This window comes from Mirounga angustirostris, unplaced genomic scaffold (genome assembly GCF_029215605.1).
Source record: "Mirounga angustirostris isolate CCGP_5_RB_7025 unplaced genomic scaffold, mMirAng1.0.hap1 SCAF_7, whole genome shotgun sequence".
In the NCBI taxonomy this organism is placed as follows: Eukaryota; Metazoa; Chordata; class Mammalia; order Carnivora; family Phocidae; genus Mirounga; species Mirounga angustirostris.
The window spans coordinates 35,098,987-35,112,492 of NW_026991715.1; the positions used below are offsets into that span (position 1 = coordinate 35,098,987).

A 13,506-nucleotide genomic window follows, 5' to 3' on the forward strand; every position below is an offset into this window, starting at 1 on the left:
TTTGCTAGTTCCACATCCACAAATGCTGTTCCCTTCAGTAGGTAAAAATCAATAGGAAGCAAATCTAACCTGCAAGTTTTCAGTTCCAGTAGTATTTGAAAAAAAATTTTTTTAATTAAGCAAGCTCTTTTAATAATTACTCCTTTTATTAAGTTCTATTGTTTAACCTTTAACATCACATTATACAACTCTTTATTGTGTGCAATTTTCAGTGTTACAAATATGTGTAATTCTCGAAGAAGTGTGTAATAACTTCTGGAAAAGACATATTATTTGGGTTTTCTTACTCGTTGCAATAATAAGATTCGGCTCTAGGCGCCGCTCTTCACCAATCAGGGAATGGGAAGCTGCAAGCGGCAGTCCCTCCCTCCCCCATCTCTACAACACAAAGCCGAATAATAGGGATACTCACAGATCCTGATGCTGGAAACTTAAAGTAGTTCGCTCTCGGATATATTTTGGATGCAGTCATTCCGGAACTTCGTAGATACATAAGCTGATTCAGAACAAAACAGTTCGAGAAATCAGGGAATATAGGCTCAGCTTACTGCTATGGGGAATCGGCTACTGCGCCTGGACCGCAGCGGGCTGGTCCTCCTGTACATTTTCCTGAGGACGCTACAGGAATCTGGGGCAGGGCACATCCGATACTCGGTGCCCGAAGAGACAGACAAAGGCTTCTTCGTGGGCAATATTTCCAAGGACCTGGGGCTGGAACCTTGGGAGCTGGCGGAACGCGGAGTCCGCATCATCTCCAGAGATAGGATGCAGCTTTTCGCTCTGAATCCGCGAAGTGGCAGCTTGATCACTGCAGGTAGGTTAGACCGGGAAGAGCTCTGTGAGACACTGTCTTCCTGTTTTTTAAATATAGAGATACTTGTGGAAGATACCCTGAAGATTTACGGAGTGGAGGTGGAAATAATGGATGTTAATGATAACGCCCCCAGCTTCCAGGAGGCGGAAATAGAGATAAAAGTCAGTGAGCACGCACCTCCGGGATCCAGATTTCCCCTTCCTAGCGCTAGGGACCCAGATGTAGGAATGAACTCCCTCCAGAGCTACCGGCTCAATCCTAATAGTTACTTTTCCTTACAAATGCGAGACGGAACGGGTGGGGCCAAGAATCCCGAACTAGTGCTGGAGGGGAGTCTGGACCGAGAGAAAGAGGCTGCTCACCGGCTGCTCCTCACAGCCTTCGATGGAGGAGATCCCATCCAACAGGGTGCTGTTGCCATTCGTGTGGTGGTCCTCGATGTAAATGACCATGTACCAAAGTTTACACAGTCTGTATATCGAGTGAGTATTCCTGAGAATCTCAGCTCTGGAACTCGGGTGCTCATGGTAAATGCAACTGATCCAGATGAGGGAATCAATGGGGAAGTGGGGTATTCATTCCAGAATATGGAAAGCAAAACTTCTGAAATATTCCAGTTGGATTCTCAAACTGGAGAAGTCTTAATACGAGGGTCTCTGGATTTTGAGAAATATAGATTCTATGAGATAGAAATTCAAGGTCAAGATGGTGGAGGTCTCTCCACCACTGCTAAGATGTTGATCACAGTTGTGGATGTCAATGATAATGCTCCAGAAATAACTATCACATCTTCTACTAATTCAGTTCTGGAAAGCTCTCCTCCAGGTACAGTTATTGCTCTTCTAAATGTGCAAGATCAAGACTCTGGGGAAAATGGTCAAGTCTCATGTTTCGTTCCTAACAGTCTACCTTTTAAGTTGGAAAAAACTTACGGAAATTATTACAAGTTGATAACAACCAGAATGCTAGACAGGGAGCAGGTCCACAGCTATAATATAACCTTGATAGCCACAGATCAGGGATTTCCACCCTTGTCTACAGAAACTCACATTTCACTAAACGTAGCAGATGACAATGATAATCCTCCGACTTTTGCTGACTCATCTTACTCCGTCTACATACCTGAAAACAATGCCAGAGGAGCCTCCTTCTTCTCAGTGATGGCGATTGATATGGACAGCAGTGAGAACTCCCAGGTCACTTATTCCTTGGTGGAAGATACCCTCCAGGGAGAACCTGTATCCTCCTACATCTCCATCAACTCAGACACTGGCACCCTGTACGCACTGCGCTCCTTTGACTATGAACAGTTCCGTGACCTGCAACTGTGGGTGACAGCGCAGGACAGCGGGAAGCCGCCACTCAGCAGCAATGTGTCTGTCAGCATATTTGTGCTGGACCAGAATGACAACACACCAGAGATACTGTACCCCACCATCCCCACCGATGGTTCCACCGGTGTGGAGTTGGCGCCCCGCTCCGCAGAGCCCGGCTACCTGGTCACCAAGGTGGTGGCGGTGGACAGAGACTCAGGCCAGAACGCCTGGCTGTCCTACCGCCTGCTCAAGGCGAGCGAGCCAGGGCTCTTCGCGGTGGGGCTGCACACGGGCGAGGTGCGCACGGCGCGGGCCCTGCTGGACAGAGACGCGCTCAAGCAGAGCCTGGTGGTGGCGGTGCAGGACCACGGCCAGCCCCCTCTCTCGGCCACCGTCACGCTCACCGTGGCCGTGGCCGACAACATCCCGGACGTCCTGGCGGACCTGGGCAGCATCAGGACCCCCGCCGACCCGGACGATTCGGACCTCACGCTGTATCTGGTGGTGGCGGTGGCGGCAGTCTCGTGCGTCTTCCTGGCCTTTGTCATCGTGCTGCTGGCGCTCAGGCTGAGGCGCTGGCACGCGTCGCGTCTGCTCCAGGCTTCCGGAGGCGGGCTGGTGGGCGTGCCGGCCTCGCACTTTGTGGGCGTGGACGGGGTGCGGGCTTTCCTGCAGACCTATTCCCACGAGGTCTCCCTGACCGCGGACTCGCGGGAGAGTCACGTGATCTTCCCCCAGCCCAACTACGCGGACACGCTCATCAGCCAGGAGAGCTGTGGGAAAAGCGAGCCACTCTTGATAGCTGAAGATTCAGCTGCTGGTTTAGGCAATCTTGACTCCACGAATAATCAGGTGAGATTTATTACCTGAGTTGCTAGTATCTCCGCACAAGTCTTTTAAATGGATTTTTCAAAACAAAACAACATAAAAAAACCAAAACCAAAACCAAAACCAACCCTGTTTTGAGTGTGGGGGGAGGGGACATATTCAGTTCATACATATTTAGAGCAATACATGTGAGTTCCTGTACTTTATCTTTCAACAAATTACCATCATTTTTCAGAAAGTTTTTTCCTCCCCTGTGGTATATTCTCTTTTGATTCTAAAGGTCTAGTTCAACTATCATGGCTTGCTTTATAATAAGTTAAATTTTAGTCATATTTTTCTATCATCAGTGTCTGTGGCTATCAATGTAAACTGGTTAGGATTCAAATTAATGATTCACAGTTTTTATTTATTTCCCTATTATGACTTCACATTGCCTTCCCTAATTCATAATTATATTCTACCATTATTTGCTTTACTTCTAATGTTCAAATTTGGCCCTCTTCATTCAGTGGGATACACTCTGTAGCTCTTTTCCTTATCTATACACACATATACACACACTTACATGTAGGTGTTTACAGATGTAAGCTCTTCTCTGAGCATGAAAGAATTCTATTTTGATCTTTGATGGGTGGTGATATGTTTAAATTATGTTGATTATTTCAACTTTCTTTTATTTATACTACCAAAACAGATATATTGACTACCTTTTTACTACTAGATTCTCTTGGGAGAGAAAATGTACACTTTTTTCCCCTCAAGTTCTAGACATCTTTTCTGTTTCTACAGTGCAGTCATTTGATTGTTCTGAGTAGTTGAATTGTTGAACTGGTATTATTTCCTTTTATTCTTTTACTGGTACTTTAGTGTGTGTTCATGATTCTTTAATGTGGTAAATTCACTTGCAGAAATAATTTTGATCCAGTGCTTCTCAAAAAGCTATTTACAAATTGGCTAAACATGCTTACATTTTTGAGATTTACTGATGTGGACCAGCTTGTAAATATAAGAGATGCAGTAGTTATTTGGACCTTATGAGACTGATTTAGCTGGTATTCCTATTTGGTATTTCCTTTTTTTGTTCTGTTTTCAATATGCCTGTGAGTCATGGATTCCTTTTTTATTTCCTTTGAAAATTCATTTTGTATTATATGTAAGTATATTCAATCCTTATATTCAGAACCAACTTGTAATTGAAGCCCTGTAGTTACCTAATGACCTACATGTTATCTGAAACAATGTCGAGGAAAGTCAAGTGAGGAAAGGAAATTTTTGAGGATATTTGATCACAGGAATCATCACAATCAATTCAGCTTAGCACTCTTCATACCGCTTTGAAACGTTTGACCCAGATTATTTACATGTTCAGGTTCCCTTTCAAGTTTTCCTTTCTCATTTAGGGATTGACCTTAATATATTTAACTATAATTGAGTGTCTAAAGTTTGGGTAAAAAGAATTTCAACTGTAGGAAAGGGAAATCCTGCAACAGATGCCTAAATTTGTCCCAACGTCAAGAAAAATGTCAGAGTGCCTTAAGCATGTAGGGATAAATTTTATGCCTATGGAATTCCAAACAGAAAAAAAAAAAAGACTTAAGGCATTTTACTTGAATTGAAATTAGATGAATAAAAAGGATATGAGGTATTTGTGGGGAGAAGGAGGTTGTTCCATATATATATTTTTTAAAACACTGAACAGTTAGGAGCTGGCAACCAAAGTCTTGGAGAACAAAAAGGAAAGGTTAGCTTTGAAACTTGAGATTAAGACAGTTATTTTGACTCAGAGGTAGTGATAAAGTTCTGTTATGGTACAACATGTGGTCCAGTTAAAGAGAAGGATAAGGGCGCCTGGGTGGCTCAGTCGTTGAGCGTCTGCCTTCGGCTCAGGTCATGATCCCGGGGTCCCACATCGGGCTCCCCGCTCTGCGGGAAGCCTGCTTCTCCCTCTCCCACTCCCCCTGCTTGTGTTCCTGCTCTCGCTATGTCTCTCTCTGTCAAATAAATAAATAAAATCTTAAAAAAAAAAAAGAGAGAAGGATAAAAATAGAACACCTCACATTTTTGCATGTCATTAAATTCCTATGGTAACCTACTAGGGTATGCTTTTATATTCTGTTTATGGTGAAGGTTTACAATAGTTGATAATCCCTTTCATAAATCTATTTTAGAAGTAGCAAGGAAGGCTATATGTCATTGGTCATCCTTATCCTGATTATGCCTTTGAGCTGTCCTCCAGTTGCTCTGGAAAAAGGAGAAGAAAAATTATCTGCACATAAGATTGAAGCTAATACTGGGTATTATTTCATGGCTGTAAAAATTTCCCCATATCATTTGGTGAGGTTATTTTACCATGTGGTCTTTGTTCTACGTTTGGAGAGAAGACTTTGCTTTATTCCTCCAGTATATGCCCTGCCTCTGATTAGAAAAAGATAAACTTTTCTATACTGGGTTAATGACTCTTCTATAGAATCAAATCTCTAAGGAACCTTCTTTGATAGTAAACACTAGAAAATAGACACATCCAAAACTCATTTATTGCCTGGTTCCCTATACATTAGTCCAACAAATCTGTCAGAATAGCTAATCTCATTATTTGCAAGGCTTCGGACTGCAGTTTTCTAAGTAGACTCCGAGCGCCGCTGTTGGCCAATGCGCTGCAAGAACTGGAGTCCACGATCTACCTAAGTGGTTTTCTGCGCAGTCACGGAAGCAGTTCTGAAAGGAGATAAAGTCCAGTTTCGGGCTCTCTGCTCAGCAAATGATTTTGGAATATGGAATGGAATGCCTTGAAACAGAGTGTTGAGTTTTCTACGCGTTAGCAGTAAATATTTTAAACACAATTTGTAAAGCATCTTCTCGTTACATCTGAGGCTGCAGCAGTGAAGAAAAGGATGGGAACTAGGGCGAAGCAGAGGAGCCATACCGGGCAGCGGCAAGTACTCTTTCCCTTCCTGCTGCCTTTGTTCTGTGGGGGGCTCTGTGAGCAGATCCGCTACTCTATTCCTGAAGAAATGGCCAGGGGCTCAGTAGTAGGGAACCTTGCTGAAGACCTGGGGCTGCATGTACGGGATTTACTGAACCGCAACCTCAGAGTTAGTGCAGAGAAACAATACTTTACCATAAACAGGGAGAATGGCAACATACTTGTCAGTGACAGAATAGATAGGGAGTCGCTCTGTCCCCAAAGCACCCTGTGTGTTGTGCCCCTAGAGATCGTGGCAGAGAATCCTCTAAATGTTTTTCATATAACAGTGAGGATAGAAGATATAAATGACAATCCACCGTATTTCCCCCAAAATAGCATTGTTTTACAAATCAATGAACTTGCAATTCTAGGAACTCAGTTTGGTCTGGAATCTGCTATAGATGCAGATGTAGGACCTAACTCTCTCCAGAGTTACCAACTCAGCTATAATGAGTATTTCTCTCTGATGGTGAAGGATAAGATTGAAGGCAAGAATGCCCCAGAATTAATATTGGAGAAGCCCCTGGACCGGGAACACCAGAGCTCCCATTTTCTAGTCCTGACCGCAATGGATGGGGGTGACCCAGTCCGAAGTGGCACCATTCAAATCAGGATTGAGGTCACTGATGCCAACGATAACCCCCCAGTGTTCAGTCAGGATGTGTACAAAGTTAGCCTTCCAGAGAACTTGCCCTTGGGCACCTCTGTGCTCAAGGTGACAGCCATCGACCAGGATGAGGGCATCAATGCAGAGATCACCTACTCCTTCAAAACACTAAGAGATATTGGAAATATGTTTATGCTAGACCATCAAAATGGAGAAATTAAATCCAAAGGTCCTATAGACTTTGAAATTAGGAGTAGTTATACCATGAGCATAGAAGCCAAGGATGGTGGAGGCATGGCCACTGAATGTAAAATTATAATAGAAATTTTAGATGAGAATGACAATGCCCCAGAGGTTATTTTCACTTCAGTGTCTAATTCCATAACCGAGGGTGCAGAACACGGGATGGTGATTGCTCTGTTCAAAACACATGACAAAGATTCCGGCCAAAATGGAGAGGTCACATGCCTCATAAAAGAAACAGTTCCTTTCAGAATTGAATCTTCTGCCAATAATTACTACAAGCTTGTAACAGATGGGTCCTTGGACCGGGAGAAGACCCCTTCGTACAATGTCACTATCACAGCCACTGACAGGGGAAAGCCACCCCTTTCCTCCAGCTCAAGTATCACTCTGCACATCGAAGATGTCAACGACAATGCTCCAGTTTTTGAACAGGCTTTCTATTTGGTCCACATTGCCGAGAACAACCCTCCGGGTGCCTCCATCGCCCAAGTCAGCGCCTCGGACCCCGACCTGGGGCCCAACGGCCGCGTCTCCTACTCCATCGTGGCCAGCGACCTGGAGCCACGCGCGCTGGCGTCCTACGTGTCCGTGAGCGCGCAGAGCGGGGTGGTGTTCGCGCAGCGCGCCTTCGACCACGAGCAGCTGCGCGCCTTCGAGCTGACCCTGCAGGCGCGCGACCAGGGCTCGCCCGCGCTCCGCGCCAACGTGAGCCTGCGCGTGTTGGTGGGCGACCGCAACGACAACGCGCCCCGGGTGCTGTACCCGGCGCTGGGGCCCGACGGCTCGGCGCTCTTCGACACGGTGCCGCGCGCCGCGCAGCCCGGCTACCTGGTCACCAAGGTGGTGGCGGTGGACGCCGACTCGGGACACAATGCCTGGCTGTCGTACCACGTGCTGCAGGCCAGCGAGCCGGGACTCTTCAGCCTGGGGCTGCGCACGGGCGAGGTGCGCACGGCGCGCGCTTTGGGCGACAGGGACGCGGCCCGCCAGCGCCTGCTGGTCGCTGTGCGGGATGGGGGACAGCCGCCCCTCTCGGCCACAGCCACGCTGCTCCTGGTTTTCGCCGACAGCCTACAAGAAGTGCCGCCAGATGTCAGCGACCGCCCGGCGCCCTCTGACCCCCAGGCTGAGCTGCAGTTTTACCTGGTGGTGGCTTTGGCCCTGATCTCGGTGCTCTTCCTCCTCGCGGTGATTCTGGCGGTTGCCCTGCGCCTGGGACGCTCCTCCCACCCCGCTGCCTGGGGCTGCTTTCAGCCTGGTCTCTGTTATAAGACTGGACCAGGGGTTTCTCCCAACTACAACCCGGGAACTTTGCCTTATTCCTACAATATGTACGTTGCCTCTGATTCTCAGAAAGCAAGGCTTAATTTTCTCACTATGACGTCAGAAATGGGCCTCCAACAAGAACTCTCTAATGAAGCTTCTTTGGTAATAAGTTTCACTGAGGAGAATAACCAATTAAACTCTCACACTGATGCTTCTGCTCACGTGAGTGTCAATAAACAGGTTTGGTTTAATTTTCAAAATAGTTTGGCAAAAGAAGTCCTAAACAGATCCTATCTACTATCACTTCATTTGCTTACCCACTCTCAGTATTTTCTTTTCCTTTTTCTGTGGGCCAGTAACTTCATTATTAGCCCTCAAGTATTTTGAAATATTTTGACAATTTTACCTGAGATAGTCTTTATCCACGTACACACAACATCTCCTTTATGGTGACAAGTGGGTATTATGATGCTGTTGCCACAGAAATATTTGTAACTGAAGCATAAATGTTTTCTTTCTGTGGGTGTTTCTCAGAACATCAATATCTTGAGTATATAAGGCTTTTTCTTTATAACTACAAAGTGAGAGGAAAATGCACAAGAAGAGTTTTATTTTTTAAAGATTTTATTTATTTATTTGAGAGACAGAGAGAGCACTAGCTGGGGAGAGGGCAGAAGGAAAGGGAGAAACAGACTCCCCGTTGATCAGGGAGCCCAACTCAGGGCTCAATCCCAGGACCCTGGGATCATGACCTGAGCCGAAGGCAGATGCTTAACTCACTGAGCCACCCAGGCACCCTGACAAGTTTTATTTTTAAAGGACAGAGTAATATTTTGATAATACTCCATTACATTTGCTAGGGATTCTTTGAATCTCACTGAATAGGCCAATTTTATTCCCAGTCTTTTATCAGAACTACCTGTAGATTTCCTCCCAGTTTTAAAATATGTTGTGGTATGCCTGTCAAATATGCTTATCCTCAGAATCCAAACATTTACATTCATGAAAGCAGAATAGTGAGAATTTTTTCCTATATTTTGATGGGCTTTCAAATGTATTACCAGTCATTTTCAGTAAATGGAATTGGGTTTGTTACTCAGAAAAAGGTAAGCTTATAATATTCTTTGGATTGCTAATTTTCTCAAACATGATTTTGAAATATAATGTATTAGTAAGTTGTAAGGTACTACCCTTATTTCCAGTAAATGCAAGTTGAAATGCTTCAATTTTGTCCTAAAAATGTTAATGGGTCTTACTCACTTGACTTCTTGTCAGTGTGCTTCTGATAATGTATACAATTGCATTTCTTATTTTTAGATTTCCATATTGTTGTGAAATTTTGATTTCTAAATATTAAGTATTGACAACCTTTTAAAATAGCTCCTCTATTTAGGTATATTTAAAAATCTAAAAATCTGCCCCCTATTACAGCCACGTGAGAAAGTTTAATTTATTCTATTATATGATTTCTCAAAATAGGAAACGCCTAGGAAGATATCCCATAATAGGTATTTTTTTGGGGGTGGTGATATCAAATTAGGTGCACTAAAATTATACGGTTAAAATTACTTTGTATGGAAACTTCACATTCATTTAAAAGCTCATTGGAAAAACAGAATACAGCCACAGAAAATAATCTCAAGAAAGCGGCTCTGTATGAAAAATTTTTGAAAAATACAAAGAAGTTGACTGAAATTTCTATTAAAAGGAACACTGTAGTTTTTTAGTTGGCTCTACTTACATCCCTATTTGAAGAACAGTAGGTGGAGCTATTTAAGGTACAAAAACCAAAAATCCTTCCTGGAGTTCAAGATTGTGCAGTAATTGGTTAGGACTCTGAGCGCCACTGTTCACCAATCAGGGAGAGAAAAACAGAGATCCTGCTCGCCTCCTGCTTGCCCTGCAGGCGCCTGAAGCACAGCCCAGATAGAAACTAACCATCTCTGGCACTCTGAAGAAACTGCTGGATTCTGAAGACGGGGAAAACTGGTCCTGACTTCGGTGGTCTAGGGAAGAATTGGAAGTAATATCCTCCAGGAAAGTGACGATGATTCCTGAGCGACTGCATCAGGACTGCAAAGGGCTTGTCCTGCTGGGAGTTCTCCTGGGGGTTCTGTGGGAAACCGGATGCGCCCAAATTCACTATTCAGTTCCTGAGGAGCTGGAGAAAGGCTCTAGGGTGGGAAACATCGCCAAGGACCTGGGGTTGGAGCCCCAGGAACTAGAAGAGCGTGGAGTCCGTATAGTCTCCAGAGGTAGGACTCAACTTTTCGCTCTGAACCTTCGAAGCGGCAACCTAATCTCCGCAGGCAGAATAGACCGGGAAGAGCTCTGTATGGGCGTCTTAAAGTGTCAATTAAATCTGGAGATTCTGTTGGAGGATAAAGTAAAAATATACGGGGTAGTAGTAGAAGTGAGAGACATTAACGATAATGCCCCCTATTTCCGGGAAGATGAATTAGAAATAAAAGTGAGTGAAAACGCAGCCACTGGGTTGCGGTTCCCTCTTCCCCACGCTTGGGATCCGGATATCGGGAAGAACTCTCTCCAGAGCTATGGACTCAGTAGTAATACTCACTTCTCCCTGGACGTGCAAAGCGGAGCGGATGGTAACAAGTACCCAGAATTGGTTTTGGAGTGCGCCTTGGACCGGGAGCAGAAGGCTGTTCATCACCTTGTTCTCACCGCCTCCGACGGGGGTGACCCAGTCCGCACAGGCACCACGCGCATCCGTGTGATGGTAGTTGATGTGAATGACAACGCACCAGTATTTGCTCAGTCTGAGTACCGCGTGAGCGTTCCAGAGAATGTGGCCGTAGGCACTAAGCTGCTTCTGGTAAGTGCCACCGACCCTGACGAAGGAGCCAATGTGGAAGTGATGTATTCCTTCCGTTATGTGGACAACAAGGCAGCCCAAGTTTTCAAACTAGATGCTAATTTAGGGACAATTTCAACAATAGGGGAGCTGAACCACGAGGAATCAGAATTCTACGAGATGGAAGTGCAAGCAGTTGATAACGCAGGGTATTCTGCACGAGCCAAAGTCTTGATCACAGTATTGGATGTGAATGATAATGCCCCTGAAGTAGTTGTCATCTCTCTCTCCAGCTCCATTCTGGAAAACTCTCCCAGAGGGACATTAATTGCCCTTTTAAATGTAAATGATCAAGACTCTGGGGAAAATGGACAAGTGATCTGTTTCATCCGAGGGAATCTGCCATTTACATTAGAAAAGTCTTATGGAAATTACTATAGTTTAGTGACAGACACACTCCTAGACCGGGAACAGGTTCCTAGCTACAACATCACGGTGACCGCCAGTGACAGAGGAAGTCCGCCCCTGTCCACGGAAACTCCTATCTCACTGAAAGTAGCAGACACCAACGACAACCCGCCCGCCTTCTCTGACGCTTTCTACTCCGCCTATATCGTGGAGAACAACCCTAGAGGAGCCTCCCTAATGTCCGTGACCGCCTGTGACCCCGACTATGGAGTGAACGCCCAGGTCACTTACTCATTGGCCGAGGACAGCCTTCCCGGACCGCCCATATCCTCCTACATCTCCATCAACTCCAACACTGGCGTTCTGTATGCGCTGCGTTCCTTCGACTATGAGCAGTTCCAAGACTTGCATCTGCAAGTCACAGCGCAGGACAGCGGTGACCCTCCGCTCAGCAGCAACGTGTCTCTGAACTTGTTCCTGGTGGACCAAAATGACAACGCGCCAGAGATCCTGTACCCCGCCCTCCCCACCGATGGTTCCACAGGCGTGGAGCTGGCGCCCTGCTCCGCAGAGCCCGGCTACCTGGTCACCAAGGTGGTGGCGGTGGACAGAGACTCGGGCCAGAACGCCTGGCTGTCCTACCGCCTGCTCAAGGCGAGCGAGCCAGGGCTCTTCGCGGTGGGGCTGCACACGGGCGAGGTGCGCACGGCGCGGGCCCTGCTGGACAGAGACGCGCTCAAGCAGAGCCTGGTGGTGGCGGTGCAGGACCACGGCCAGCCCCCTCTCTCGGCCACCGTCACGCTCACCGTGGCCGTGGCCGACAACATCCCGGACGTCCTGGCCGACCTGGGCAGCATCAGGACCCCCGCCGACCCGGACGATTCGGACCTCACGCTGTATCTGGTGGTGGCGGTGGCGGCAGTCTCGTGCGTCTTCCTGGCCTTTGTCATCGTGCTGCTGGCGCTCAGGCTGAGGCGCTGGCACGCGTCGCGTCTGCTCCAGGCTTCCGGAGGCGGGCTGGTGGGCGTGCCGGCCTCGCACTTTGTGGGCGTGGACGGGGTGCGGGCTTTCCTGCAGACCTATTCCCACGAGGTCTCCCTGACCGCGGACTCGCGGGAGAGTCACGTGATCTTCCCCCAGCCCAACTACGCGGACACGCTCATCAGCCAGGAGAGCTGTGAGAAAAAGGATTTTCTATCAGCACCGCAGTCTTTACTTGAAGATAAAGAAGAAACATTTTCTCAGGTAAATTCCCTTCACAATATACTTAGTAGCTATTACTAAAATAAACATTTATTTACTTAGCTGCCTCCATTGTTTACCACATCTTTTCTATTTCTCATATTTCCTTGTGAATATATCAATTCTTAGGAAATGAGTCCTGGTGAACTATTTCTCAATAGTTCTAAGTGCTCACACCCTGTAAGGGGAAGAGGGGCTAGAATCATTGTATCATGAGTATAAATCAGGAGTTAGTATGGGGTGAATATTATTTAGGTCATCAAAGAACATTCCATTAGGAACTGGTATATCTGGTTTCTCATACTTTCTTTCCCATCCCTGGAGAAATCATCTCATCTACCTGGGTCAGTAATTCTTTCTGTCTTAAAAATACGAAGGTTGAGGGGCCCCTGGCTGGCTCAGTCAGTGAACCATGGGAGTCTTGATCTTGGCGGGTCATGAGTTTGAGCCCTATGTTGGGGGTAGAGTTTACTTTTTAAAAAATAAAATAAAAAGATATTTTTTAAAAATGAAAGTTGAATTTTATGTTTACTCAAATGCTTTAAAATTCATGGTTTTTGTTTTATATTTTAATCTATGAGTAATGAAACACGTTAGTTTCTTCTCACTCAATTTTAATATTTTTCCTTCAGTTTGGCAGTGAGGTTCTTCATTTTATTTGATTTGTATGACCTTCCCTATTTAAAAAATGGAAATTTAGAAATAAATATGCTTCACTGTGTTTTAGGAAGGTATGTCTTGGTATCTCAGCTTAGCTAAAAATCCTAATGACTTCTAAAGTAGTTGTTGCTTAACAGCTACTACTTCAAAGTGATTGAATTATTGTTTGCTCTATAATAAATGGATAGTGTAATAGTAAATATGTTTCTCTTTGATGTTTTTATTTTTTCATATCTGGAAACCACATGTACTTCCAAACATTAAAAATAATATATATCCTCAAGGGATTCAGAGACCATATCAAATAATTGTCCCTAAAAATGCTCCTTATACATTTCT

At 45.6% G+C, this 13,506-nt stretch overlaps 5 protein-coding genes across 6 annotated transcripts in view; all 5 read left to right on the forward strand.

The window, feature by feature from the left end:
* The window catches only part of LOC123857349 (protocadherin gamma-C4), a 283,181-nt gene that overhangs the window by 94,249 nt on the left and 175,426 nt on the right, over positions 1 to 13,506 (forward strand). The window lies entirely within an intron of this gene.
* The window catches only part of LOC135361447 (protocadherin gamma-A7-like), a 95,309-nt gene that overhangs the window by 41,332 nt on the left and 40,471 nt on the right, over positions 1 to 13,506 (forward strand). Inside the window, exon 2 of one of the 2 annotated variants that reach the window (XM_064596051.1) lies at positions 9,643 to 9,721. The exons of the other annotated variant lie outside the window; for it this stretch is intronic. Within the exon in view, the coding sequence (XP_064452121.1) occupies positions 9,643 to 9,678 (36 nt within the window). The 3' untranslated portion in view covers positions 9,679 to 9,721. Of the gene's footprint in view, positions 1 to 9,642; positions 9,722 to 13,506 lie in introns of those variants that run through there. 2 annotated transcript variants of the gene reach the window in all.
* Positions 241 to 5,196, forward strand: LOC135365375 (protocadherin gamma-A11-like). The gene has a single exon (XM_064596063.1). The coding sequence runs from the start codon at positions 553 to 555 to the stop codon at positions 2,998 to 3,000; it is 2,448 nt and encodes an 815-aa protein (XP_064452133.1). The 5' UTR covers positions 241 to 552; the 3' UTR covers positions 3,001 to 5,196.
* Positions 5,349 to 8,582, forward strand: LOC135365368 (protocadherin gamma-B1-like). The gene has a single exon (XM_064596048.1). It carries the CDS (start codon positions 5,850 to 5,852, stop codon positions 8,427 to 8,429), a length of 2,580 nt encoding a protein of 859 aa, XP_064452118.1. The 5' UTR covers positions 5,349 to 5,849; the 3' UTR covers positions 8,430 to 8,582.
* Positions 10,082 to 12,764, forward strand: LOC123842317 (protocadherin gamma-A12). Its single transcript, XM_064596059.1, has one exon. The coding sequence runs from the start codon at positions 10,090 to 10,092 to the stop codon at positions 12,547 to 12,549; it is 2,460 nt and encodes an 819-aa protein (XP_064452129.1). The 5' UTR covers positions 10,082 to 10,089; the 3' UTR covers positions 12,550 to 12,764.

Coding starts and splice junctions, on each gene's coding strand:
- LOC135365375 (XM_064596063.1), top strand. CDS start 553: ATGGGGAATCGGCTACTGCGCCTGGACCGCAGCGGGCTGGTCCTCCTG.
- LOC135365368 (XM_064596048.1), top strand. CDS start 5,850: ATGGGAACTAGGGCGAAGCAGAGGAGCCATACCGGGCAGCGGCAAGTA.
- LOC123842317 (XM_064596059.1), top strand. CDS start 10,090: ATGATTCCTGAGCGACTGCATCAGGACTGCAAAGGGCTTGTCCTGCTG.